Raw genomic sequence first — 27,159 nt, 5'->3', positions numbered from 1 at the left:
GCAACAGCATTTTGTTATGTATGTATCCTGTTGATACAACAAAATGTAGACCAAGAGGGCAGGCTGGGATGTCTCTTGCTTTTAACTCTAGCTCCTGTACTACCTTTATCCCTCCCTTGGCTTAAAATGAGGACTTGTGCCAACAGCCCTTGCAGAATACCCAGCAGGACAGGCCTATTTTTCCAAATGCTCTGCCTATTTGATCACTGTAGCACACAGGTTACTTCAAGGATGTGGAGGGTAGAAGCAGAGATACACACTCTTCAAAAGGATTTCTAAAGCAGTCCAGTCTTGTTCTACCTGAAACAGGTAGATTTAGGGAAACAATAAATGTGCCCTTTTCTGCCTATTTGTCCATGTGTTTATAGACATGAAATGAGAAGTCATCCTGAGAAACAGGTTCTCATGTTTGTTTTATCTTGCTCTTCCTACTCTTATAAATTGTACCACATAGAAGAAAAGCAAGAAACTCCACAGGCTGGTGTGCTAGTGGCCACTGGGTTGACTCTGGTTTGTATCCTCTTACCAAGCTTCAGAAATACTGTGTGGCAGTGGGAGCACCTTTCAGTCTCCCAGTGTATCCGCTCATCGTATTCAAACAGCAATAATAGGGAAGTGAGGAGAAATGTACCAGTGACTCCTAACACTGAAATACTAGTAACATTGAAGAGATGCTGCTGCTGGAGAGCTCTCTCTGAGGTAATTTGGCAAGTGAACAGGATGTGAGAGGAGTTCTATGTAATCTTTCGGGAACAGGCTCACCAAGCTGGAAAAAACCCAAGATTTTGTGGTCAGTCCACCATCTCTCAGTTTGTGTGCTTGCTGCAGAAGGACTGTAACTCAAAGAAGTTGGTTCTTTTGGTGGGGGAAGGAGAGAAAAGTTAGGGTGGTCTTTGAATTTGTTAGAATATTTTTTTTTTTTGGTTGGGTGGAGAGGAATAGTAGTTTAAAACCAGTATATTCATTAACAATAACAAAACAGAAAAAGGTAAGCAATCTTTTCTTGCCAAAGCTCTTTCTGTGGGAAACACACCAATGAGAAGATGGGGTGCCTAGTGAGAGAAAGGAAGAAACGTTCTTAGTTCTTCCAGTAGTTGCCTGTACTGGGCTGAAACTCTGACTGTAGAAATCTTAGGTTGCTTTATTCTGCCCCCTGCAGAGGATTACTGATGGCTTTGAGAATAAATACACCAAGGAATAGGGGGCAAGGCTGGTTACATGACCCTGCAGAGTCTAGTATACAAATATGAGCTCTGTTAGCCCTGAAGGGGCTGAGACCCCAAGCCTTTTACATAGAAACTGCTACAAAGGGTGCTAGTTGTTTTTCTTTCTGGCTGGAGACCTGACCAATCTGGAAAATGGGAAATCACAAATTGCAAGCTAAGCACAATATGAACACAAGAAGCACAATAAGACTAAGATTCAGACATGGAATACCGCTGGTACAGGTGAGCTATTGCTAACCTAGGGCATATCTTCATTGGTACCTCTGAAATTTTGACTTGGCCTACAGTTTATGAAGTGAATAAAGGAAGATGGGTCTGCTCTGTGTACTCCCTTTATCTGTAATGTATTTAGCAAGAGCTAAACAGTTACAGCTTTGCAGTGGTCTAATGTAAAGTAAGACTGTTGTAGGAGATGAAGTGTGTTTGTGGTAGGTCTGTATGTGTACACATTCAAAACTTGTGTAGTTGCTGCAGAGATGGGATTTAGGTGAGTACTATTTCTATGCAGTCGGTAGATGTGCACTGTGAAAACTCACCCAGGATAACATACAAATATCAGCTAAAGACAGTGTGGTTTTCTGTTTAGTGGCCTTTTGATAAGGCAGGTAGGTTACCACAAAGAATCAGCAGTAATTTGAAGTTGGCCATTGTTTGTTCTTCTGGCTCTTGTCTCTAAATTCATCTGCATCATGTGTCGGTTCTGTAGAGTTTAAACTATGTTGTGACCAAATAGCCATAGGTGACAAGAGGTGGACACAATGAGGCTGTGTCTGTAAACATGAAAGTAAGTTTCATTGCATGCCACCAACATAATTGCGTTCTGTAGGCGTTGTGGCCAGAAGCACCTCCAGGCAGTGATTTACAGAAGGATGAGATAATCTGGTGAATGTTTTTCAGTTGCTCCACAAAAGGGTGAGGGGCAGCAAGGAGGTGGTGTGTCAGTTAATTATTTCAGCTAGGAAGTGGGGACCAAGAGGGTCTGTTCTTTGGAGAGCAGGACATTCTCCAGGGTAACAGGATTATGAGTGAGACTGTTAACAGTAGGAATTTCAGGACTGTTTGTACTTATTGTTTTCTATCCAGGCATACGTGCCAGGTCTGAAACCTAAGGGGGACAGAGACTGTCAAAATCTGGCTGCTAGAAAAGCCACATAAGGAGGGAATGTAATGACATGGCATTTTCTGGGACTAGGACAAAGCTAGTAAGTCTGGTTGAACTTGACTGATGCCCTCAAAACAGCTGAAGTTTGTGGGCGCTCGTATAGGAATGCACTACACCTCACAAAGAGCCACCCAAGATTTTAGGACCTTGGGTTCTGTGTTTTACCTTGCCTATAATGTGCTGCTTCCTTATTTCTGAGCCCAACTTGCTGGTTGAGAGCCAGAGATCTGCCTGACCCACACCCAAAATATTGGTACCTAAATACCATACCCAAACGCTTGGATAGCTAACATCACAAAAGACCACGCCTGAGATGTGTGAATAACTTAGTCTGGGACTGGAAGGGTTTTGTAGGGTTGTAGGAAGGCCTGACAACTCTTTGCAACTTGGGTAAGTGAAATGCACCAACACATGCTAGCGCACCTAGCAAAGGTGATCCTGCAGTACCTCCCATTTCTGCCCTCATGGAAGCTGACATCTCACAGGAATACCATTAACATCTCATGTGGAGACAAAGCAAATTGACTACTCAATTTTGTGGCAAGTGGAAAAGATCTCCAGATAGATTATAGTTGGGAATAGAGACTTTTGTACAGTAATACCAACGAGACCTGGATTTTTAGGGAGCATGAAGGAGTGAGGTTGGTCTGAAATACCTGTGGTTCCTCTGAAATCTCAGGCATGTAGTAGTATTCAGCTCTAGGCAGGCCTACTCAAAATATAAGTTCAGAAACCATGAAGAGGCACAGTTATGTTTAGCAGCTTAGAAGGGGCAGTACATCATCATGAAAAGACTAAACTTGAGGTCCGTTTTGCAATAGGACCAGTAATCTGTTTAAAGAAATCAATATTAAAGAGCAGTGTTCTGTGGGCTGCAGCTCTCTGGATTATGCAAAGAGGTAAATGAGAGAGTGAGGCTCAGGACTGTAATAGCTTCTATGCATCAAGTAGCAGTAACTGCTCAGGGTCAAATTTGCTCTCTTACTCCTCTTTTCATAGCTATTGATGACCTCTTTAAAATCCTTATGGTAAAAATGAGAGCCGCACAAATTTAGCTTCCGTCCTGCACGATCATCCTGGGAAGGTTGCTATTCATTAGTATTCAGGAAGAACATCTTTCTGATTTACCTTATCCCATAAGACATCGTATTTAAACACTAAGATATGATGCATTTGAAGAGGAGTGACTTCATTTTACACATGAATTAATTTACTATTGCATATATATTAGGCATGGTTCTGTAAGAAAAGATTGATACATGCACGGGTGGTAACAGCATTTACTGTTGGAAGACAGTGCTGACAAAGGCCAGGAAGGATCTGCCTTGCATGCCATGTTTCTGCAGAGCTATACTGGTTGCACTGTGGATGCTTGCTGCTTTTTCTTGAATGCTTTGGCATTGGTGAGTCCCTGCAGCATCTCACATTGTTGACCGAGACATACTGGGACTTTCTTTCATGTCTGCTCAGATGCTGAGTTAGAAATAGCCCCAGACAGCCCTGCAGATAGAAGATGCCTTGGCTTTACTGATTCATCATTGTCCTAGGAAACAAGACATCAATACTATGAGTTTCAGGACTAAGTTCGTTTGGGAATGTGATTCTGGTCACTAGGAATTTAACAACAGAATTCCTCTCCTGAGACCTTCTTTTAGTTTTTTTTTTCTTTTGTAGAGCAGCTCAGGAACATCAGGCTTTATTGGTCCATAATCAAAGATGAGCATGTCAGAGTCAACCATGTTTCAGCCAGTACTGAACAGAGAGCTGCCAAGAGGCCCAGTGAAGTGTGAAGCTCAAGGGACCTGGACTCTGTAGTTCATTCTGCCTCTGCTGCAGTGTTTGTACTGTAATTCTGGGCAGCAATTGCACCTTATGACAGAGAGGCTATCTCAGATGAAGAAATCAGCCAAGCTATGCCAGAGTAGACTTTGCTGCCAGAAATCCTAAACAGGTACGAAAGTAGACCTGTTCTGCTCTCATGTGATACTTCCTGCATTTCTATGTTGGCCATGCCTTCCTTGGCTTCATTTGAGTAAGACCAGATGGTCCAAAAGTCTGGCTCAAAGCTCCAAAATATGTTTTGTTGCATGTTTTACTTAATGTTAACAGCCTGGCAAGCCTTGTTCAGATCCATCTGCCAGACAGAAAAACTAAGCATTCCCTTTGTAATTTTGCTTCTGAAAAAAATATGGGAGCAGGAAAGAGGTCCCTAACAGTCATGTGTGGACCATCCCCCCAATTGTGGTGTTACAGACCTGTGACAAGGCTCAGTAAACATGTGCTGAACTAGCCTGTTTTTGACGGACTCTGAGGTGACTATGTATGATGTGATATAGCACCAGAAGCCCTTCTAAACTTCCCCAGGACTAGTCAAAGGGATTGTGCATATCGTGTCATATGCAAACCTGTCATCACGGAATATGCAGTGGTGAAGAACAGCCCAAAGTGGAAGGAGGCCCAGGAGACCAGAAAGGTTGATGGCAGGGTGAGAAAGCCATGGCCAACTGTCTAAAGAGAAACAGTTGCTCTTTTAGGTACATGACTCACAGACCATTCATCTTGTATCTCTGTCAGGGTTACATCTTTGAGACAATATTATCTCTACACTGTACTTTGGAGGATGATGTGAGGTAGATGGAATATAGTGACAGGCAGAGATCTCAGAATAAATGATAACCCCCCATCCCCTTCAGAGGAGCCTTGTATTTAGCTGTCCAGGCACTAATTAGATTGCCCTTTTTACCACTTCCTACAGTCCAGCTGCAGGCCTTATATGTGCATACCAGCATATATCAGCTCTGACTCTCTTCTAGCTGAGTATTTCAGCAAAGTACATATGGTTGCACACGATTTCCCAGCCACTGTGAAGTACTAATGCCTTGACCTAATAGCCAGCCTCTTGGAAGCAGTCAGCTGGGTTTCAGTCTTCCTGTTGCAAGCTATGTGTGACCCAATAATTAGCAAGAAGTAATGGTACTATCAGATTAAGATAAATAGACGTGGGTGATGCACAACTGACATCTTTCAATGTCATGAGCCTCTGAATCAGATCCTGTCTTTCCATTTAACCCTCTCTGTGGAAAGGAAGATTACAACATCCAAATCCTCACCTAAAATTTCACAGAGCACTTTTCAGTTCTGACAGCACTATTTTTCTTCCTCCTGACAAATTGCTCAGTGGAAACTTCAGCTCAGCTGCATGGTTCCTGCTGTAACCCATCCAGTGCTACTGATGTTTGTTTTAGCACACAGACGTTTGCTGGGATTTTGAATGCAGAATGCATAGAGGAAAGCTTACTTGAGGGGCAGGCTATGGACTGGTTGTAGCTCATAGCTGGGTGGGACACAAAGCAGGTTGCACTATTCACATCGGTGCCATTTCCCGTGAACGTGCTGAGAATGGTCACTGTCTCGTCACCATGGTCTTCCTCCTCAGGCCTGGAGCTGCTCGCTGGGACCCACCAGATCTGAGCAGCCGGCTTCCCTGCCACTGCCTTGCACACAGGGTTCCCACGGCTGTCACAGTACACGGTCAGCTCAGGGGGGACTGCGAAGCATCGGGAAGGGGAGACACGTGGAGTTAGTTTGCTGCAGTTGTGATCGGATGTTCTTATTCCTCACCCCAAATGAACACAGTGAAAAGAGGAGAATAAGGTGGGAGGTGCCCTTTTATCACAGCGACATGTGCCAAAGTCACAGGCACAAAGATCGTGCATCTTTTTTCATCTCGGGCAACTGTCCCAGATTCAGCGGTGTTGCCACAGCCATGTACCATTAGAGAAGGTATCCCTGGACACTGGTGTAGGGAATGATGCAAAATAGGTGGCTCAATTAGACTTTTGTCCTAAGTACGCATGGTTTAAAATGGATTTGAATGCCAGCATAGGAGGAAATGGGGCCGTTCTTACTATCTGGGCAATACCATCCTGTGTTTGAGAGAAGGTCACAGTAGCTGGAGCCGTTACTCTGACGCATGTTGGATATTTTAAAGCAGTAGCATCTTCCTAACTGACTTCACAGGATAACCAGATGGGCATGCAGACTCTTTCCTCAGTACCTTGGAAGTTTCTTCCTACCTGTCTTTTCTAACTGTACAGTGGAAAAGGGGTCAGCAGAAGGGAAAAGAGTTTGGGCAAATAAGGGGAGGGGAGAAACAGAGGGACTAGAAATGAAATGCATTACAGTTTGTCCCAGCAGCAATGCTCCTCTTACTGCCCGCTTCCTCCTGTGCTTGGGGAGAGAGAGGAGCTTTCTCTGTCCAGGCTTGGACGTGATTCTCTGGAGAACTGTAAAATGAGGAAGGAGTCCCTTACCTAGCACAGTCAGGTGGTAGGTCTGGTGGAAATTCCCCTCCCTGGTGGCCATCTCGCAGATGTAATTTCCCTCACTGGCCCTTCCCACTGGCTGTATCTGAAGGGTAGGGTCGCGATCTGGTCTCGATTTCCAGCTCATGTTCTCAGTGCAGTTTGTTCTGTTTGTCTGGTTCAGATCAGCCCTGTATCCCAAGGTGCAGTGGCCTCCAGTCTTGGGGCTTATTTTCCAGGTTACCATAATTACATCTGATTTATTAGAGCATATCAGTGCAAAGCTGTCACCCACTGCTGCTGACTTCTTGTTGTTCCCTGGAGGAGACACAGAAAGAGAAAGACGTGTGAAAAGGTGCCTGCGGACGTTACTCATAGCCTTGGAGCTGTGTTCTGTGCTTCACAGGGAAGTGTCTGCACCGTTACGCTCTCGAGTGATGCTCTGTCTCTGCCAGCCCCAGAGCTGTGTCTCTCTTCTTAGACAGGGATGGATAACGAAATGCATGTCTCTGTCCCCATACATCTGTCCTCCTTTTTAGTCCCTTCCTCTGTAAAGTCCCCTTCCTAATGCAGTGGATAAATAACATGACTGGGAAGCAAAGCTGGCTGAGCTGCAGAGCCCATCTATGTGGGAAGAGCTCTCAGGCTGCTTTTCCCTCAGCATCACTGCCCAATACAGGATAAAAATAGATGTTTGATGACATTCACTCTAATTTTGTGCTGGACATAAGTGGCCTTCCTAATCAGTTCCAGGCCAGGGGACATATTCTGCCTTGTCACTTCAAAGCATATATGAACTAATTCCTCTGATTATAGTGGTATCAAATCAGGTAGTAAAGGAGTAAGTATGACATTTAACTGGATAAAACCACATTCCTGTTTTCTGTTAGATGCAAAGATCACATAGATCTCCTCATAGATCACTGCCCTGTGACTTTCTTCCTTGCCTGGTCCTAACAAAAACCAAACATCAGAAACAAACATGAATTTATATTGTTAGTGTAGGGTAGGGAGGAGAAAGGTTATAGGTGTGTTTTCAGATCCCATGTTTTTGGAGCTTGCTTTTGAAAGGATTTAACTGAGCTTGGAAAGGAGAAAGATTTATCATTAAATCTTACAATGTTTCATCTGAATCTAATGTAATAAAATCCCAGTATACTTCATTTGACAAGACCAGCCACTGAGACCAGAGTAAAGCTTGACAAGGCGCTTAAGCTGATCAGAGAACCTCCCATCGAGCATGTTTTTCAGTGCAGACTGAGGTTTTTAATGAGTGTCTTAATTATTATGAAAAATATTCTATTCCAAGAAAATTACTACCACTTCTCATCGAGTCATTGAAAAGCCTAAATCTAGCACCTTCTTGGCTGACAGCTGAAAAGATCTAGCTGCAGCTAGAAATGTTTTGGTTTTCAGGTTATTGGTTTTCCATCATATATGCCCTTCAGAAATTTATAAAGATCCCCCCCCTCCTTTTTTTTTCCCCCCAAAAGAACTCACAGAAGAACTGAGAAGACTTTGCTCTGATACATTCCCCTTCCTCCACCCCAACAGACACATGGTGCCAAAGCACTGCCAGAATTATCTGTGGATCCTGTGACGGCCGTGATGGCAAGCAGAAAAATGGTGTACGTGGTCCTCCCACCAACTTTCAAAGCAGCTCTTGCGTTGATGGGCGATGCAGGTTTCTTGCACCAGCCAGCTTGCTGTAAGCTCCCCCCATCCTCTGCCAATGGTCCTCAGCAGCCGGAGTCATTGCTCCTCCTTTACTTCTGTGCTCCTGACTGCAGCTACAGAGAGTTGGTTCTTGCTTTTCATGCATTAAGCATCCTGTGCTGAGAATTGATGAACACAGAGGAAATGGTATTGGTATTTGCTTCCTATCCATTGACCTTCTGCACATGATCTCACAGTGAGAATTTTATCACTGAGAATTGGGGAAAGATAATTCTTATCTTACTACTAAAAGGATACTTGACATACATACTCCAAAAAATACTCTTACAACCCATCCCTGTTGCCCTCATCCTACCCTTCCCCAAATATCTAACAGCCTGGCACCTTTCCTCTAAAAGGCATTGGCAATCACTTCTTCCCTGCAGGGAGGGAGGTAAGCAGGTACATTTGCATTGCAGAAACTCTGTTGCTCCAATTAAAAATATATCTGCACAGTTGGAGTGTTGTGTCTTTTGGTACCATTTGCTTTGTTTGTTTTTTCAAACTGTTTTGGGATTGTATTACCCCCATGCACACACAAATGAACACTGAAGGTCAGCGGTGAGCTGTGTGACTGTTCAGAGTCAGAAGACCTCCTGAGCTTTTATGAGGTCTACTTCTCTCTGCTATCCTTAAAGCCTTTTTCTCTAAGCTACTACTGTTAATCTACCCATGTGATTAACAGCGCTGTCTTATACCAGCAAAGATATTTTCCCTAGATATAAGGTGAACCCCTCGGGAAATTAATGCACTGAATTCAACTTTATCAGAAAAATGTTAGCCTCCCCAAACTTTGAAGCCACCAGGCTGAAATGAGTTGGTGCCTATTTGCCTGTTCTTAGGAGGCAAAACTCTTCCCCCAAAACTACAGTCACAGCTGGTTTATATATTTCCTTGGCTGTGCTGAAATACGCCTGGTCAGAAGGGCTTCCATTCTTTGGTCAAACAGATGCAAGACATCCACTAATGGTGGGGAAGCATCAGCATGCAGGCAACCATCCACCCCAAACACTAGGCACAAGTTTACTGAAAAGAGGCATAACAACCACTGGTGCTCAAAGGTAAAGCCGAGTAAGTTCGAACAGAAAATGAAGCCCTCTATGCTCACAGTTCTTATATCCAGAGAAGCCAACAGCAGTGATATAATGAAATCTTTGTCTCTTCTGGCTGCTGTTGCTGTAGTTTGACTTTCTGAAAGTCATTTTGTGACAACTGCAGCCAGCTACCTGCTCTTTGGTAACTGCAGCTTGTGTTTCAATGCTGTGTGGTTTGGTGGTCAGGTGCAACAAGCATTTCTCATGCTTAGAGATGGGTCCAAGATGAAAAGGTCACATTTAACTCTGATGTGAAGCAGCGCAGGGCATATCATACTGTAGCTTCAGTCACGGAATCTGTGGGAAACATAACTCATCAGTAAATGACAGAGGCAGCAAGAAACAAGGGTCCAAGTCATCAAAATCAGAGGCTTTCAGGTTCTTAATCATTTGGGGTTTAACTGGGAGCAAGGCACCCAAGCACTTGGAAGGATCTGGGGTCCATCTAGCAGCTAAAACAGGAAAACTACTGAGAAAGGGAAAGGCAGAATTTCTTACAGCATGTGGTGCAGCCAAGTTCAGTTATCCTTTGGGTGAGGCCTTTTTTTTTCTCTCTCTCTTTTTTCTCTGCAAAGGCATTAGCTCAGTACTATCTAAAGTAAGAAATTGATGATTTTGCTTGCTCCCTGATACTGAAAGTGATTGCTGCAAAATAATCACTTTCATGTTTCTTTAATTAGCCTCTTGGTTTCTGAGCCTTTGGATTGCAGTCTGGTCACAGCTCAGCAACTCACTGTGTGACTGTGAAGACAGAAGAAGTATTTGGGGGATTTGGAATGGGGGTGGGGGTTGGTTGGGGTTTTTTGGAAGCCAGAACTCTCAGTCTGCCTCCAGAGCTACAGCCAGCTACCAGACAGCATGGTAATACCGTGGCAACAGCATCACAGTTGTGTCCCAGACAGATGCTCCAAGTAACTGAGCTTCTGGACCTGGCAATTGATGTGTTTTCCATCCACCTCCAGCACACCCCTGGAGCTAGACTTCAACACTGTAGCCCTTCTGTGTTTGACTGTTTCCTCATCATCATCATCTCAGAAGACAACAGTGCTTTGAGATCCTGTTTTACTCAAAATAGTAGGGTACCAGGAGCGACTGCATAACATCCTGTTTCCCTTGTGCTGTTTCTCCCTTGATACCTCCCTTATTTTTAAGCCATTCTATTTAAGCCATTTAAGCCATCGTAGCAACCTGGTAAGGAGCTCTGTTGAGATGCATGTCATTCCTCTAGCACAGGGAGAAATAGCCTTATCCGTCTTCCCCTCCATCTATTTACTGATATACCAAATGCTGGGTTTATCTATCCTCCTGGCTGTTTCAGAGCACGCTGCTAAGCAGTTACTTATTGGTTATTTGTGGCTCAGCCTCCAGGACAGCCAGTTTTGCTAACACTTGTTTAGTGCTGCTACCTTCATGCTATCCCGCTCTACTGGATTGTATACGGACACACACTCGAGCCAGGCTTTTATTTCCATCTCGTGGTCAAAGCAAGCAACAACATTCTCCTCAGTACTCTGGAAAGCACTTTTTTTTTTTTTTTTTTTTTTTTTGAATAGAAGATTTTATCCAGTTCAAAGCAAAACTCTCTAGTTTACCCTCGGGGCTATTCTTGTTACTTCCTAATATCGACGTGTTATGTTCTGGTTAATCTTTAAATGGGGTGTTGTCTGTGATTCCTGAAGCTGGGCATTTCCCTTCTCCTTCCAGGGAGGAAGACGTTTGCTCAGACAAGCAGATTGCTCTCCGCGCTCCTGTGATTCCTCCCTGCAGCTTCCTAACTCAGCTCCACGCAAGGTAAGCAGGACACAGCCTGCGCCACCGCAGACCAGCAGCTCGGAAACGCGCGCACACCGCAACTCCTCCCCGGGGCGGGCCGCGGGCGGGCGCTGCGCGGAGCCTGCGCGGGCCGCGGCCCCTCGGCCGCGCTTCCGCGGCAGCGGCCATGCTGCGCGGCCGCGGCGGGGCGCCGTGGCAGCCGCCGCCGCTCGCCGCGCTGGCGCAGGTGCTGCGGCTGGAGCCGGGCCGCCGGGCCGACGTGGTCTGCCCGCTGCGGCGGCTGGAGCGCTGCCTGGCGCCCGGCGCCCGCCCCGCGGCCTTCGCGCTCTTCCGGCCGGCGCTGGCGCAGCTGCAGCGCGCCGAGGCGCTGTTCCGGCCCCGCGGCGCCGCGCGCTACGCGGGCGCGGCCGTGCGCGCGGGACACGCGCCGCCGCCGGCGCTGCCCGAGGTGAGCGGCGCCCGGCGCCCGGCGCGGAGCCCCGGCCCGGCGGCGGCTCGCTCACCCGCTGCACGTCTGTCCCCGGCCGCAGGTGTGCTTCGTGGGCCGCAGCAACGTGGGGAAGTCCTCGCTGATCCGGGCCCTGTTCTCGCTGACTCCGGAGGTGGAGGTCCGGGTGTCGAAAACGCCGGTAGGTGCCTCTGAGTCTTCGCCTCTCCTCCCTCTGCGGCCAAAGCCGGCGCTAGCCCGGGTGGCGGGGCTGGGAAGGGTGAGAGGCGGCGAGCCCGCGGGGAGCGCGAAGCGGCAGCCAGTGTGCAGCCAGTGCAGACCTTGCTATTGCAAGGATGGAGTGGAAGGAGGCAAGTTTAACTCTGGCCTCTGTTTAAAGCAACTTTTTAAACCCAGCCCCCCAATCTTACCTTTAAAAAAAATTCTTCTCTCTCCAGGGCCATACAAAGAAAATGAATTTCTTCAATGTTGGAAAGTATTTTACCCTGGTGGACATGCCAGGATACGGCTACCATGCCCCGCAGGACTTTGTGGAGATGGTGGAGGCCTATCTGCAGGAACGGCAGAAGTAAGGGAATAACTGAATGTGCTGCAACTTAACTTCAGCTCCACAGAGCAATGAAACCTGGACACGTGTATGCAGTGCCATGTAATTAGATGAAAAAAATGCAGGAGTTACTTCAAGCAATGGTATTGGTTAGCTCTGAAGTCATTTCCCTGGGAACTTCCATGGTGATTACCATGGTTTGAGTCACTCATTCATGCTTAGACAGATCAAAATATCAGAAAAGATTAAGGTGCTGCTCTGTACCAACCCTCTCAGCTCCTATGTGTGGCTTATTTTGGCTCTTCCTAGATCCAAATCCTGTTACTTGTTCTTGCTTATGTATTTGGAAATAGCACAGTAGCCATGAAATAATGGCTGTGGTTATTGTCTGTATTTCTGGCAGCTTGAAGAGGACTTTCTTATTAGTGGATGGTTTAGTAGGACTCCAGAAAACAGATCATATCGGTATAGAGATGTTGGAAGAGTTTGGGATTCCTTATGTGGTAAGTAGCACTGCATTCTTGAAAAGGCAGAAGTAACATAACCTGGGTTGGTTATAAGCCAAAGGTAATCTGTAAATGCATGTACCCTCTTCATGAGCTTATTTATGCAAGTTGTGTCCTACCTAAGTAACAGTTTCCTCTTCCCCCCCCCGCCCCACACTTCTTTATTGTTAATAAAATAGGCCTAAAATGTGTATCTTGTCATGGGGGGCTTTTTGAGGGGGTTTGGCTTGATTTATTAAAAAGGACACTTTTTTCACTGCTCAGCTTGAGAGTCTGGAAAGGGTCTGGTCCTTATGCAGGCTATAGAAGTGCTTAGGTGAATTGTACTAAACCATTTTCCCACTTAGATAAGATCCAGAGCTTTCAGCCTACCTCGTAAGGTGAATCACTCTTACAAATGTTCCAGGTTAGCAGCAAAATAATCTTTTTCTCTCAATCCTCCCTTTTTGAATCCATGCAGCTGGTGGTAACAAAAATTGACCGAGCTTCCAAGGGACTGCTGTTAAAGAACGTACTGGACATCCAGCAGTTTGTAGAGGAGAAAACTCAGGGATGTTTTCCTCAGCTATTCCTGGTCAGGTAAAGCTCTTCTCCATTGCTGCCATTTCCTTTCATGTGGTGATTAGCAATAGGACAAACTACCTGAAACAAGTGTCTGTCCAGGAGGTATACTTCTCTGTGCCCCAAATACGGAGGGTGGGCTGCCTGTGGGTAACAGCCCTTTCCTTCTTCCCCATCCTCTGCTACTGAGTGGACTTCAGTTTTCAAAGCTGCTTCTTCCTTTGGCCTTTCTGCTGAGATGGTCAGCCGTACCTACACTGTGCAACTGAAGGCTTTGTCAGGCACATGCTTGCCTGAGGTCCATCGCTTCATACAACAGCGTACTTTGGAGTTATGTTACAGCAGCAACCCTTAATTGTTTGCTTTTGTAGCTGAAGTTCTTACTTTATCAAGGTTGTGCTGCACTGCATGGGGGATGTAATGTAATGTATCCAGTGGCTGAGTTTGGTTGTAGTAGTCCAAGATGCAGCAGCATCAGGCGCTGAATGTACGCACCTTTGTTTCCATAGTTCTGTGGAGTTTTCAGGGATTCACTTGCTAAGGTGCTTCATAGCCCACGTTACTGGAAACCTGCCTATTGCAGAGACCAACTGAAAAGACTGGTTCCTGATCTATTCGGCACATCCAGAACAAAAGGTACCAAATCTAGAGCTCTGGCTTTTTTTTGTGTGTGTGTGTTAGTAGGGTTTTTTTGGAAATAACCTGAACTACTAGAATTTTTTTTTGATAAGCTTGTCTAAGTTTTTGGTTAAATTAATATTTGTAAGGATGAGGTTTTTGTTTAGTAAACTCATCATTCAGGAAATTTGCAGTGCAAAGGAATACACTTTATTATCAAACGGTTTTATAAAACCTACGTGATTATGCCAAGGAGGGAAAGACAACAAGAACTCTACAGAGGAGCTAGGTTTTAACACAGCATTTCCTCTCCCCCTCCTCCCCCTCCTCCCCCTCCTCCCCCTCCTCCCCCTCCTCCCCCTCCTCCCCCTCCTCCCCCTCCTCCCCCTCCTCCCCCTCCTCCCCCTCCTCCCCCTCCTCCCCCTCCTCCCCCTCCTCCCCCTCCTCCCCCTCCTCCCCCTCCTCCCCCTCCTCCCCCTCCTCCCCCTCCTCCCCCTCCTCCCCCTCCTCCCCCTCCTCCCCCTCCTCCCCCTCCTCCCCCTCCTCCCCCTCCTCCCCCTCCTCCCCCTCCTCCCCCTCCTCCCCCTCCTCCCCCTCTCCAGCTAAGTGTTCAAAAAGCTATTACTGCATGCCTAAACTCTGCTGTATTTAGGATACTAGAGACAGTCCAGTAATTTGATTAATAAAAAGGTGTTTAGAAAAGAAAAACTGTAGCTCTAATATTAAACAATCCATGCTTGCCAACTTGAATGATATTAAGAAGTTCACCAGTCTCAGCTTATTTAGCTGCCTGCTGTAAGACTGTCTGGAGTAGAAATGGACAACACTTCATTGGTGAAGGTGTTTTTAGGAGAGACCTGGCTGGGAAGCTGCATCATGTAACTAACTCCTCTGCCTCATGCATTCAATAGGTGCAGTGTGATAGCATGCCTTACTTGTATACAGCAAGTTTTCCCTGTTCCAGGTGGATGAGGGAACAGACACATCTTTAATGGGATCTGCGTTTTGATTGCTGTTGGCTTGGAACAGAGTGAGATAAATGAATGACACCTAGGGGAGCTGTCTCCTTCTGCACTTCATCATCAGTCAGCGCTGCATTTACCTTCTGTTTTAAATCCAGCCTGAAGTTCCTCAGCTGCACTCTGAACTGCCAGAGATGAGACATGTTGTTCATTATATGCATCTTTCTATGCTGGGAGCTGGAGCACAATAGTGAGGCCCTGTATTCTTTAGAGGCACCGTAACAGCTGGCAAAACTTTGTCCCACAGCAGCTGCATGTGGCTAACAGCACCTGTCCCGGGGAGACCAAAGCTGGGTAGTTACAATATCAAAAAGAGTTAGAAAAGGGGACTGTTCTAATAGGAGTAATCATACACAAAAAATTAGATCAAAGCTATTAAGTGCTGATGTCAAACTGGCACTCGGTCTTGTTGAGTTTTAGGATTGCCAAGTGCATGTATATGGTTGTCAGTTACTTACATTAAGTGTTTAAACCTCATGAAAGAGCAATTCTTTCATAAACCAGTCTGAGGGTTAGAAGGTGGTATTTCTAGTGTTTTGCTTTATTATGGGATTTCTTGTAACTCGCAGATCAGACATGAGATACGGCTTACTTCCAGCATATGTGTAGGAAGTGGCAGTGTGTGAGGAATGCAGTAGAAAGAGGTGGATCTCTAGTTTCCACATCTAAGCAGAGATCACACCTGTAATTCTTGAATACTTCACCTCCAATCCCAAAGTGCTGCAGAGCAAACCAGCCCATATGATGCTTGTACAGGGGGAAGTGCAGTAGCATAAGGATAGATGGAATAGGTGCACGTCAACATTTCAGGTATAATCTTTTGTTTAAAAATAAACACCCCCCCCACCAGCATCTTTCAAAAGCATCAATCTAGTTTGTAATTTTAAAGGTCTCAGCTGTGATTGAAGAGCCTGTGATGCAAACTGCCAGCCAGTATCCCTTCTCAAACTGTAACTGCTTTGTTAATGAGATTAGATTGCAGGAAGCATGCATCTGAACTGGGAAGATAGCAGTACATTAAAAAAATAATCTATTAACAAGAACTGGCTGTCATATGTGATAGATACTAAGCAACAATATGCCTGCTGTGCTAAACAGAAGCTCATAGCCCTAGGTGTTCTCATGGCATCTCAAACAGGCTCAGCAGCTCCTTCACTGTGGGGCCTTGGACTGTTGGGACCACTCCTACAGTCATACAGGAGGTTGTATGATGAGGTAGTGCAAGATTTCAGCTCAGCCTTTCAAGAGGGCCCCTCCCTACCACACTAATTTAAGAAAAGAAAAAAAGAAATCCCACCTTAAGCTTCTATGGGAGAAGTTCATCCATCTTCCACATTTCTTTCAATAATTTTAGAGGAGTTCTGTTCTCTGCTACCTTTGTATTCATCTTCAAGAAATGGTATTTTATTAAAATCAGTTCAGCAACTTATCTATGACCCCTTTGTCTCTCCTTTCTCTGACATCTTTTGACCTAGTTTAGGCTAACAGCGTAAGACATACCTTACTAAAAAAAAGAACAAAAACCACTTTGTTTAGATGTCTACAGAAGTCAAGGATTACTGTGAAGAAAGTGAAAGAGGATACATGGTTCACATTCTACTTGTTTTTTGGCTTAGGGGAAGTCATGCTGAGCTGTGCTCGGCACCTGGACAAGGAGGGACTGCCAGAGCCAGGACTTGCAGACACTGGTGCCGAGTTCTTTGCCAAATGCTCAGTGATGGCAGCCCCTGAGCAGCGTTGGTGGGCGTTACCAGAACACACCACACTGATCGAGGCCTGCTTGTGATGAAAGAGTGAACTCCATTCTCCGGGTTAAATTTAATTTTAAAGTTGTGGCCGTGGGGAAACTGCCATGCTTGTGGGAATTAGCTTCAGTTTCTGAGCTGTTTTGTGATACTCAGCCAATTGTGCTTTGATCTATGAAATCTTGAGAGTTGGGAAAAGGAGAGACTTAACTGAAAAGACTGAATATCCATTCCTTTGTTTTCCCAATTCTAGGGCTCGTTAAGTGTGTGTTTTCCTTTTGGGTTTCTATCCTCACTGTAAAGAACAGTGAGGCCATCTTACTGCTTCTCTTTAAAGCTGCCAGCAGTTTCATTCACCAGCTCTTTGCTTTTAGCATACTTAAGCTCCTCATCATATAGCACTTCTGCTCCATCTCCACCTCCTTGGTGAGCTTGCCGATAGGTCGGCAGAGTTCATTTTTCTCGTGGTTTATCTTATGCTTGCACCTGTGTAACACTCATTATCCTCAGTGCATTGCATTTGGGTAGTTTCCTTCTTCAGTGCTTCAACTTCCAGTCCTGCACAGACAGCAACAGAAAAAGAGGTACAAATCTTAACTCCAGTGCTAGACACGTCTGCTCCATGCTGTCACCCTGGTGTTCCCCTTTAGGTCCTCGTTCTTGCTTATAAAGGGAAATGGAAGTTGCACCTAAGAGCCCCTGCCGTCCCTACCCCTACCCTAGCAGGTATTTAGGGAGCACAGCAGTGCCCCGTGGAGACCTGCAAGCAAGAGCCTGGCGGGAGCTTCCCGAGTTGGAGCTCCGGAGGGCCCCGGTTTACGTTACAGGCCACGTATTCTTCATCTGCGCGCCCAGCACTGTTAAGAAGCCTCCAGATGGGGACCCAGAAGCCAGAGGAAAGGAGCGACCTCCGGGCAGGGCTACGCGTCGGCCTGCCCGGGGGAGGGCGAGGCGGTTGATGAGGTCGCACAAACGGGCCGAAAGGCAAACCGCAAGGCTGGCGTGGGCGCTGCGCTCGTTTCCTCGGGAGCGCCGCCGCCTTTCTCCAGCTTGCCGCAGCCCTGCCGTACGGCAAGATGGCGGCCCCCAGGCGCGGCAGGGGCGCCGGAAGCGCGGGCGGGCCGAGCGGAAGCGGCGCCCGGCGGCGAGCGGGCGGCGATGGCGGACGAGGAGGAGGACGCGCCGGTGAGCGGAGCGGAGCGGCGGGGCAGGGGACGGCGGCGGCGGGCGCCCCGGTGGCCGGTGCTGACGGCGCCCTCTGCCTCTGCTCTGCCTTTCCCTAGTTTGAAGAAGATGCCGAAGAAGCGGGAGGAGGCCTGGACGGGGGGCAGGGCAGGAGGAAGAGGCTGTTCTCCAAAGAGCGTGAGTCCAGCCAGGGCCTGGAGCCGGCGCCCGCCGCTGGTCACCCGTTTCCGAGCAGCGCGGGGCTTTAGGAGCAGCGTGCTTCTTGCAGGGGTGACTGCGAGTCTTTAGGCAGCTGTGGAGTTTTAAAACTCGTTGTCCTCATTAGCAGAACAATGGCTTTTCATTCCCATTCCCCACCCCTGCTGAAAGCAGAGAAAGCTGTCGTACAGAGCTGAGCGTTTTTGGCAGTGCATCGTCTGAACCCAGCCGTGGCAAACGTCACGCAGCAGTGCAATGCTCAGTATTTGGTAGCCTAAATGCATTTTAAAGTGTCTGTCATCAGATGCACTTTTCTGAGTATGTACTGTGCTCTTGCTGGGTTCTGTCTGTTTTATTTCCCACATGTTCTCCAAAGGATTGTCCTGTCCAGCAGTCAGGAATGCTGTCCTGTTGCATGAACTTGTACACTAGTAAGCCTAAAGCACTAGATGCATGCTGCTGGCTGTGCTGAATGACCAGAAAAAAGGAGGATCATGATGAGTATTTCTTTCTGCAGTAAGATGCATGATGTATGGATTTGGGGATGACCAGAACCCTTACACAGAATCAGTGGATATTCTTGAGGATCTGGTAATAGAGTTCATCACAGAAATGGTAAGTCAAATTTAGAGGCTATGGTCAAAAAAACAATTCTTATTAGTATTTCAAATGCACTGATTATTACATCCCAATTGGACAGAATAGGATGTTCCTAGCAGAACACATCTCAACAAAAAGAAATGAATTCATTTTCTAAAGGTGTTAAAAGCAGGTTCAAAGATTCCCATTAAGATTTTAGTTTTCTGTAGGCTAATACTTCTAATTCAACTAATGCGTTATCCTAGGCCAACAACTCCTGATGCTAGTAGGAAGAATCCCAGATTAGCCTTTGCTCCTCCAAGATTAAGTGGAAACTAATGCATTTTGCTCCTTGTGGATTTGGAACAGTGCCTTCATCTTTACGGGGCAGTTAGATTGATATTTTAGAGGTGCAGCTGACTTTGCAGCCCACTGTGGCATCACTGCATATACAGCTGAGGATCGGCTTTGAAAGTTCATGTACTTTTGTGTTGTCACAGTTTTTTTACAAGGCTGGGAAGGTATCACTGTCCCACAAAATGAATACAAGCTTCTGCTGGCTTAAGCAATCACTGATCCAGATGTTTGGATGCTGTTTGAGAGGGTGGTGTGGATTTTTTTTTTCTTTTATCAAGTCTTCCCTGCTGTTTGTGAATCCTGTTTCTCTTGAAAGGATGGCCTTACCTTCTCTTATTGAAATGGCTTAAACTGTCCTCAGAGTTGGTATTGCATATTTTATGCAAATTCTCGATGCTCTTCTTCCTTAAGCACTCTGCAGGTTTGGCCTCCCCTATGTGTAGCGAGGCTTTAGTCTTGATGTCATTAGGATCATGTATGTGTAGTGGCACATGCCAGGCGTAGGTGTCAATGAGCTGGGGCTAGCAGACTGACAAAAAGTTCATGGGAGCACACTCCAGAGTGCTTCTTTGACTAGGATGATGGTGCCCAGATCCTGAAATTGCTTACCTTTTGGTTATAAAGTGACAAGAAGTAAAATGGAATTGAGAGCTTAAAAAGATAATTAAGGGTCAAAGGCACACTGCTGACTTTCTCTTCTTCCTCTAATAGACGCACAAGGCCATGTCAATTGGCCGTCAAGGTCGTGTACAGGTTGAGGACATTGTCTTTCTGATCCGCAAGGACCCCCGGAAGTTTGCCAGAGTTAAGGACCTCCTGACTATGAATGAAGAACTGAAACGAGCCAGAAAGGCCTTTGATGAAGCAAACTATGGATCTTGATTTTCTGCGCATGCTGCACGGCTTGGGCACCTCCTGCCCAAAAGCAAGGAATTAATGTGTATCGTTGGAAATTTTTTTCCGGATGGAGATCAGTGCTAGGATGTCTGCCTTGGCTCTCAGCCTTTACTCAGAAGTATTCAAGCCTCTGAATGTTATCTGATTGTATGTGGTATATTTAGGTATTTTTATACCCTTTTTTGAAATTCAGGAAGCGTGAAAGTGAGCTCTAAAGGTTCTTCTAATGTTGAGAAGTCTGTCTGAAGTAGGACTATATTCTGTCAGGTATCTAGAGGGCTAATGAGAGCTGATTCTTTACAACTGCTTTAGTCATTATTAGATATTCCCTTGACAGGAGACCTAGAAAATGGCTCTTGGATAACTAGGCAAACTGTGCCTTTAAGCACAAACCATTAGAACTTCTCCTCTCTTCCCTGTCCCTGCTCCATATATGATCTTTGAATAAAACATCTTACACTCATACCCAGTCCTCATAACTAAAATTACATTGATGAATTCTCACAAGTTGCATAATATGGATTTCTTAGCACTAATGATCACATATTCCTACTCTGGTAGGAAGGTTTTTTTTTTCTTCTGCCTCAGCAGACATAGCTCTCTTGCTCTCCTTTCCCTCTAGGAAATGGGATTTCACCTATCGCAGATTTACTTGCCCTTAGATGCTTGCCTTCTGCCTTTGTTAGGCAGGTGCTCCATAGTAAAGCTGTTTCCTGAGACAGTTTTTCCATAGTCTTTCCTGGTGATCCAGATCTTGAGCCTTAGTTACAAGCAAGAGCTGGTCAGAAAGCACTAACTGCATTGCTTGCTCTAACAGGTATTATTCCCTGAATGGATGTTGGAGTAGCTCCTCCTTACTTTGCCAAGCAGGCAGCAACTGTAGTTGCATTAAAAAGATTGCAAGAGGGTGGGAGACATGCTTGCAGGTAAGGAGTGCAGTCAGCTTTTCACCCTTTCTGGAGCAGCTCAAAGGCATATGGTAGATTCAGCTACCTCTCCCCCTCCCCCCCATTTCAGGATAAGGATAACAAATGCTGAACAGTGATAACACTGCAAGTCAAGGCACTATAAGCAGAAGGAAGACTTCCTTGGAAAAGAAGTGGCAAGTCTTTTATCCTAAGCAGCAGTAGGTTATCAGCTACAGCCTTCTGCCCTGGATGGGACCTATTTGCACTGCAGATTTGACAGCAGCATTTAACATGTGGTACAGCAGTAGAGAAGGGGTGCTGACTTAGAAGCAACTCAAAGCCATTGTTCCTGGGCAAGGCTAGCTCAAAAGATGATGGCTAGTCTCCTGTTTGGGACACTCTTCCATAACACATGGCTTGACAAAAATTTTAGTTTAACACGATTATTACTTTCTTAGCAGTGCAACCCTACTTGAGTAGAATTCAGGGTGCGAGTAACCAAGCCGCTATCAGGGTTCTGAGGATTTTTATTAGAAAAAAAGCAAACAAGATCAGAATGACTTAACCCCTTTCCTGGTCCCAGCCCAGGATCAGACACCCATTGCTGCAAAAATAGAATCAATATCCATGTTCTCAGTAGCTTCTTTCAGCATAGAGCCAGGGTTTTCTTCCAACAGCAGCCGCATAGGGGTCCCTGGTTTGCTTAGTTCTCCAGCGGCTGTATCAGCATTGGTACCTCCTTCATGACCCAAAGACTCAGCTTGGTAAACTGGGAGGAAGAATGAAGAACTGCTGTCACAGATTCCAGAAAGCTCAGAAGCTTTTTGCTGAACAGGCTTCGAAGTTTTCTTCAACAGCTTGGACCATTTGATCTTTCTTTGACAGGACCATGCCCCACGGTACTGCTTTGGCCGGCACGCATTTTGTGAGCCAGAGAGGAGGTATTTACAGACGGATGTTTTGACATAGCCAAGTTTCTTCTGCAAGCTTAAGGGGAGGAAGGTGGACAAAACGTTACTTTAGCAGCTGATAAAAATAGGTTATTTGGGGTTTTGAGAGATTTGGTATTAGCCTTCTCTACCATTTTCCTTATCATACCCTGGAGATGCAACAGCATCTTGTACAGTAGTAGCCAGGGCATTCAAAAGAAAGCCAACATTCCTTACACTATATAATAGTTACCCATTAGACAAGCACACAGTTCAAGTTGCATTTTCATCTTCCCTTTAATTATGTATTCATGCATTTGTTAACCTTTTAAATCCTTTCCCAAATGAGTGATACTAAACAACAGGTTCATATTGGAATGCCTAGTGGCCATAACTGTTGATCCTGTTTAAAAAAAGTAGGTTATACCACTGCATTTCCCCATGCTGTTGCAAAACACACATTATTAAAATGTAAAGTATCAGACCAAGAAACCCCACAGTCACATAAAATTACCTGCATCCTTGAGCTTCCACATGGTGCAGCCGGTTGCTTTTCAATAACTTGTTACGCAGAAAATAAGCTGCTGATTTGAGTTTGTTGCCCTTGCACCACAGAATAGCTTTTCTGAGTGCCTCTGACAATTCCCCAAAAGAGGTAGCTTTTTGAAACATCTGTACAAGAGATCTAGTATGCTGTGATTTTGCTATACGACAGCAAAGTGACACTGACTCTGCTTTAGAAGGCGTTGACATGACACTTATATCCTGTAACAAAGCAAAATGGAAGCAGTCAGCCTTTTAAAAACACAACACACCTGATCCTCTGTTGGAAAGAAGCAGAGCATTGAGGTATTTGTGACAACGTTCTTTACTTTATAAGGAGAAAGTAGAAGAGCAGTCTTGTTTACCAGAATACGAAAAGAAGAGGCAGACAATTAAAACTTGTATTGCTGTCTACCATTGACTTGCTCTTGTGTTTTCACTTGTATTTCCCTTCTGTGAAATAAAGAATGAGATACCAATACATGCTCAAACTCATAAAAAAGATTAATAGTATTTTTCAATGCAAAGCTTCAATGCTGACCTGGCTGGTCAGAAAAGCAAAACTAAGGAAAGCACAGCTAGTGCTTTAGCAGCAAGTATTCTAGAAGGCGGGGAGGAGGGGAAAAGGGGACATTTTCAATCACAGATATTATGTTTTGAGTCTAAGGGTATTTTAAAGTTATAAAAACTGGTGTAAAATGGTGCCACACAAACCTCTTGAGCTGGATGTTTGGATGGTCTAAGCAAGCTCTTCACATCAAACCCAAGGTGCTTCCCTACAGAGAGAGAGGAGAATTGCCATTACAAAATAAAGACAGTCTTAAGTCTTACCACAGAGACACTGAAGTGTTTTGCTGTTGTCAGCAGCCTCACACCTGCATACTCAACACTTCTGGTCCAAACAGCAAGGAAGGGGCCTACACTCATTTCATGTGGCCACTGGCAGGTGATAAAGATGATTTAGTGAGTTATACATGGTTGTAAAGACTTCCTTCGCTGAAAGCCTTATACAAGAACCTGGACGCCTGCGGTCACTGGCTGTACCCACGACTGCCTCGGGAGAGCTCAGAACTAGTGGGCACAAGACACAAGTACATAAGAACTGCAGATAGTTCTCTTAGGTTCCCTCACTATCCTCAGGCCCCATCTATAAAGAGGCAGGAAAATACTACTGACTATATACAGGATCTATTTACTGTACTCATTACAGCAACACTGACATCATCTACAGCTTTATAAAGACATGGGTACATGGCAGCCTTCTCCTCCTTGTCCAAGGACGGAAAAGGAGAGTTTGTACTGGGGACGCACTCTATAGGTGGCAGAAGCGCTTGGCTCTGTTGGACAGAAGTTGGGGTCAGTGGCTGTTTCTGAGATGCCAGAAACCAGCAGTGCTGTGGCACAATGCTTTACCTCTGCTGGCCCTCGCAACCAGAACTGGCTTTCCAATGTCTGTGGGGCATGGGATGTTCTTGTTTTCCACAACACTTGTGCAGGTCACCAAATCTCTCTTTTTCCCAGCCTCTGATGCTGCCTCTGGTGCTGCTGGGAAGAGCTTTTTCAGCCAGCTGGCAGCTTTTGTGGCTGTAAGTGTTTTAGCCTTTTTCTTCTTCACCTCAGCAGAGACAGAAACTCCAAGAAAGTCACTGATGTCAGAAGGGAAGGTAAATCCCTTGATATAAGGCATCTGTTGGGTCTTCGACACGAGATGCAGTGATGTCGACAACACCCCGTATAAGGAAATGAGGCTCTGCAATACACACCTGTACTGAATCCTGAGGAGGTAAGACAGAAAGGTATGGAGGCCTCTCCAGCAAAACCACCATAGCTTGTGCTCACTGAACGACTACCTTCAGCTTGAGAGAAAGAGCTGATGAAATTGATTCCAAGTAGCCCTTTCCTTATTCCCCCCTCAATACAAGCTTTTCCTTTTACACCCCATCACCACATTTTCTTTAATATTAATCTGAGCTGCTCATGCCTTTCATCTTTAAGGCAATGTTCAAGTTCAGAGCATAGGAGTCACTTAACTAATAAGCCCCTGTTCGGGAGCCCCTCCACTTCCCTAGAGCTTTGTGGAGTGCCAAACTGGGGCACCACAGCAGGTTCCCAGGTCACACACAAATCATTCAACAGGAGATCTTCCCAAAAAAGCAGTGTGTACCAACTCAGGACAACTGTGCTAGCACTGATGCCCATATGGTCTCCTTCTCCATATCGACTGGAGAAGGACAGATTTCTTGTGCCAAACACCATTTTAATGAGTTTTTGTGCACAATACTGTTATTTCCTCAGCTACAGCCAGCAGTTACTTTCTCAGTGCTGTTCCACAGGACCGACAAAGACCGGAACAATGACTTCCCTGGAAAACTCAGCAGTATTATAGAACAGCTTTACCTCAGCCTTTCCATTTCATCATGAGGCAGGTCTCACTGCTCACTGCAAAGAGTACCAGATGGTAGTGTTTGGGGCAGGCTGGCATTAGTGCTGATTTTACTAGCACTACATGAAGTTTGCAATGAACCAAGTGCAAAGCCTTCCAAAAGAGCATGCAAGAAGTCTCCAGTTACACAACTCTTCAGGTGCTAGAACCAAGTCCAAAGGGATGCAAGGACCTCCGATTTCCCAGATCCTTCCCTTGCCTCCCAACTGAAAAAAGCTCACTCAGCAGCAAGGCCTAATTACAAGCTCTTCTACCTGACAGGCATATCAAACAGACAGACAACAAACAAGAAAGATTTTTGAAAACACAAACCATAACCGGCTCAACAGCCCTGAAGCCACAGTGTTCAAAAGTATGAATTCTTCCGAGCAGAGATGTTTAACCGTCAAGCTGAAGATTACACCAGTTAAGGTTAGAAAACAAACAGCATGTAATGAGAGTTACTGAACACACCAACTAGAGGCAATTCACAACATAATATCCTGGATAATTTGGGAGATGAGCATCCAAACTTTGGGTTACTCAGGGCCAAAACAGCAGCCAGCCAACAGCCTGAGGTTCTTCCATAATAACTTGAAAAGATGATGTTTGGCTAGCAAAGAAACTCCACGTTGCACACATGAATTGCATGGTCAAGTACACCAGCAATACAGGGCTTACAGCAGACCTGGTTTTGGTCTCATGAGATGCTACTGGTGAACTATAAGAATGTTTTTATAGTGAAAAAGGATACAGAAATGCTTTACAGCAACAATCCAGTAGACGTAGTAAGAGTTTGCAACCTCCCAATACCTTCACAGCAACTGTTTCCATCATGGGCTGGCTGGGCACTAAGCACTCTCCTTGGGCTTGGGGTTTATTTTTCCTGTGTTGATACAAGGAGGAGGAGATGGTTATGATCTGGCATTGCTAGCATTTTCTCCTTTGGCTCAGAAGACAAAGTTAATGGATAGTGTAACACACAGGGTCGTGATACTTACTTGGGAATCAGCTCTGCCAGGGTCTCAACGCAACCCACCAAGTTCATTTTCCACAGGCGCTTCAAGCACTGTTCCACCTAGAGAAAAAGAAAAATTCCTTTGGCTGACGAGAGCTCCTTGGTCTAAGGACCATCATTAAGTGACACCTTCCCCGTATCAGTTTAATAGCATGGACCATAGGCTTGTAGGACAGGATGCTCCGGTCACATTCCTGCGCAGAGGATCTCCCTCTGTGACCCTCCCGTGAATGCAGGATTTCAGCGCAGGGCTGGGGCAGGCACGGCTGGTCGGTGCTGCATGGTTTCCCTGACAGCGTACAATGAGCTTTGGTGTTAAATCAGTCTCTCGAGAATGGAAAAACATAAGATAAGGCTATTTTTGTTTTTAACTCCAGCAGAACGCCAATGCACGCTAAGGCAGTAACAAGCCGCCTTTCACTGCAAAACTGGCAAGCAGTTGGGTTAAAGCACAAAGTCTCCCCTGGGGTAACCTGGCGCTATTTCGCCCTTCCCGACGTTACGGTTAACTGCAATCCAGACCCCCCCCCCCCCCGCCTCGGCCCCGGTCCTTGCTCACCTGCCGCAGGGCCAGGAACGGCCGGTGGCGGAGCAGCCTGCGGTGGTACACGTAGAGCACGGCGCGCAGCACGCGTCCCTCGGCGACCAGCGCCCGCCCCGACAGCCGCTCGACGGCCACCTCGCACCGCCGCCGCAGCGCCGCCAGCCAACGCACTGCGGGGCGGCAGCCATCGCCTCAGCGCCCGCCGCCGCCGCCCGCCCCCACCGCGCGGCCCCGGCCCCTCGCCGCCGCCCGCCCCCCCCCCGCCCGCCGCAGCCGCGCCTGGCCCCGGCCCCGCCGCCGTCCCGCGCGCGCGGGACCTGCAGGGTGTTGGCCCGGCAGAGCCACCGTCGCGCTGCTCGCGGGCCACGGCACGTCCAGCCGGTTCCACGCCGCCTCGGGCGCCGCCATCTTCCCCAGCGTGGGGCGGGGTCACGTTGTCGCGCTGGGCGGGGAGACGGGCGGAACCACCTCGCCGCGCCCGGGAGGGGGGGACGGCTTCCGCGGGCAGGGCCCAGCCGGCGGGCGCGGGGGGGGCCGGGCCTGCGACGTGGCCCCGCTAGGCCAAGGCGCCTGCCTCTGCGGCGCGGGGCCTGCCTCCGACCTGCTGCGTTTCCCAAGTGTCATAAACTTTGGGCGGGCAAAGAGATAGAAATGACAAGTAGTCATCCCACTCTTGAAAGCTCGTGGTCCTCCAGAGTCGGGCTCCTCAGGGTCTGTAGTAGCGGCTGGTGTTCCCACGGTGCGCTGCGAACACGGCAGCAGTGACCCGCTTTTTAGGGGGGCTGTGTCTGTCACAAGCTATGCAACTGGTACCTCCCGTCACACGCACCCCGATCCCAAAGTGCAGAAAAAACTTA

The 27,159-nt window shown here is 46.7% G+C and overlaps 4 protein-coding genes and 2 long non-coding RNA genes across 8 annotated transcripts; 2 read left to right on the top strand and 4 right to left on the bottom strand.

The window, feature by feature from the left end:
- Positions 1 to 2,940: 2,940 nt before the first annotated feature.
- Positions 2,941 to 8,343, bottom strand: LOC112990510 (cell surface glycoprotein CD200 receptor 1-B-like; the record flags this gene model as incomplete). The annotated part of the gene is made up of 3 exons (XM_064503456.1): positions 2,941 to 5,935; positions 6,702 to 7,010; positions 8,193 to 8,343. Coding segments are annotated over 3 exons (816 nt in total), but the record flags the coding sequence as incomplete, so codon positions are not given.
- A 1,065-nt stretch (positions 8,344 to 9,408) lies between these two features.
- Positions 9,409 to 12,250, bottom strand: LOC135329961 (uncharacterized). The gene is made up of 3 exons (XR_010391668.1): positions 12,134 to 12,250; positions 11,779 to 12,047; positions 9,409 to 9,799 (listed from the first exon to the last, which is right to left on the bottom strand). It is a non-coding gene; the product is annotated as an uncharacterized LOC135329961 (long non-coding RNA).
- On the top strand, positions 11,373 to 16,406 carry GTPBP8 (GTP binding protein 8 (putative)). 2 transcript variants are annotated; one of them, XM_064520542.1, is made up of 7 exons: positions 11,373 to 11,723; positions 11,806 to 11,904; positions 12,161 to 12,291; positions 12,674 to 12,773; positions 13,237 to 13,355; positions 13,847 to 13,973; positions 14,920 to 16,406. In XM_064520542.1, the coding sequence occupies exons 1-6, from the start codon at positions 11,442 to 11,444 to the stop codon at positions 13,929 to 13,931; spliced, it is 816 nt and encodes a 271-aa protein (XP_064376612.1). In that variant the 5' UTR covers positions 11,373 to 11,441; the 3' UTR covers positions 13,932 to 13,973; positions 14,920 to 16,406. The 2 variants fall into 2 exon arrangements, with proteins under 2 accessions (XP_064376612.1, XP_064376619.1); XM_064520549.1 differs by having other exon boundaries at positions 14,867 to 16,406.
- An 80-nt stretch (positions 16,407 to 16,486) lies between these two features.
- Positions 16,487 to 17,644, bottom strand: LOC135329962 (uncharacterized). Its single transcript, XR_010391669.1, has 2 exons — positions 17,483 to 17,644; positions 16,487 to 17,280 (listed from the first exon to the last, which is right to left on the bottom strand). It is a non-coding gene; the product is annotated as an uncharacterized LOC135329962 (long non-coding RNA).
- A 139-nt stretch (positions 17,645 to 17,783) lies between these two features.
- TAF13 (TATA-box binding protein associated factor 13) lies at positions 17,784 to 22,799 on the top strand. 2 transcript variants are annotated; one of them, XM_026112301.2, is made up of 4 exons: positions 17,822 to 17,907; positions 18,006 to 18,084; positions 18,623 to 18,720; positions 19,753 to 20,403. In XM_026112301.2, exons 1-4 carry the CDS (start codon positions 17,881 to 17,883, stop codon positions 19,921 to 19,923), a joined length of 375 nt encoding a protein of 124 aa, XP_025968086.1. In that variant the 5' UTR covers positions 17,822 to 17,880; the 3' UTR covers positions 19,924 to 20,403. The 2 variants fall into 2 exon arrangements, with proteins under 2 accessions (XP_064376629.1, XP_025968086.1); XM_064520559.1 differs by lacking the exon at positions 18,006 to 18,084 and having other exon boundaries at positions 17,784 to 17,907; positions 19,753 to 22,799.
- On the bottom strand, positions 21,356 to 26,737 carry NEPRO (nucleolus and neural progenitor protein). Its single transcript, XM_064520532.1, has 9 exons — positions 26,620 to 26,737; positions 26,318 to 26,472; positions 25,742 to 25,818; positions 25,495 to 25,626; positions 25,074 to 25,151; positions 23,732 to 24,093; positions 23,033 to 23,094; positions 22,290 to 22,540; positions 21,356 to 21,833 (listed from the first exon to the last, which is right to left on the bottom strand). The coding sequence occupies exons 1-9, from the start codon at positions 26,708 to 26,710 to the stop codon at positions 21,437 to 21,439; spliced, it is 1,605 nt and encodes a 534-aa protein (XP_064376602.1). The 5' UTR covers positions 26,711 to 26,737; the 3' UTR covers positions 21,356 to 21,436.
- Positions 26,738 to 27,159: the final 422 nt, after the last annotated feature.

The sequence above is a fragment of the Dromaius novaehollandiae genome, chromosome 1 (genome assembly GCF_036370855.1).
Source record: "Dromaius novaehollandiae isolate bDroNov1 chromosome 1, bDroNov1.hap1, whole genome shotgun sequence".
Taxonomy (NCBI): Eukaryota; Metazoa; Chordata; class Aves; order Casuariiformes; family Dromaiidae; genus Dromaius; species Dromaius novaehollandiae.
This window is presented reverse-complemented; position numbering and strand designations above follow the sequence as displayed.

Coding starts and splice junctions, on each gene's coding strand:
- GTPBP8 (XM_064520542.1), top strand. CDS start 11,442: ATGCTGCGCGGCCGCGGCGGGGCGCCGTGGCAGCCGCCGCCGCTCGCC. Junction 12,774..13,236: donor AGTTTGGGATTCCTTATGTG/GTAAGTAGCACT, acceptor GAATCCATGCAG/CTGGTGGTAACAAAAATTGA. Junction 13,356..13,846: donor CCTCAGCTATTCCTGGTCAG/GTAAAGCTCTTC, acceptor TTGTTTCCATAG/TTCTGTGGAGTTTTCAGGGA.
- TAF13 (XM_064520559.1), top strand. CDS start 17,799: ATGGCGGCCCCCAGGCGCGGCAGGGGCGCCGGAAGCGCGGGCGGGCCG. Junction 17,908..18,622: donor ACGAGGAGGAGGACGCGCCG/GTGAGCGGAGCG, acceptor TTCTTTCTGCAG/TAAGATGCATGATGTATGGA. Junction 18,721..19,752: donor TAGAGTTCATCACAGAAATG/GTAAGTCAAATT, acceptor TTCCTCTAATAG/ACGCACAAGGCCATGTCAAT.
- NEPRO (XM_064520532.1), bottom strand. CDS start 26,710: ATGGCGGCGCCCGAGGCGGCGTGGAACCGGCTGGACGTGCCGTGGCCC. Junction 24,094..25,073: donor GGGCTGTTGAGCCGGTTATG/GTTTGTGTTTTC, acceptor TTACCTCCTCAG/GATTCAGTACAGGTGTGTAT. Junction 22,541..23,032: donor CCAAACATCCAGCTCAAGAG/GTTTGTGTGGCA, acceptor GCTTTGTTACAG/GATATAAGTGTCATGTCAAC.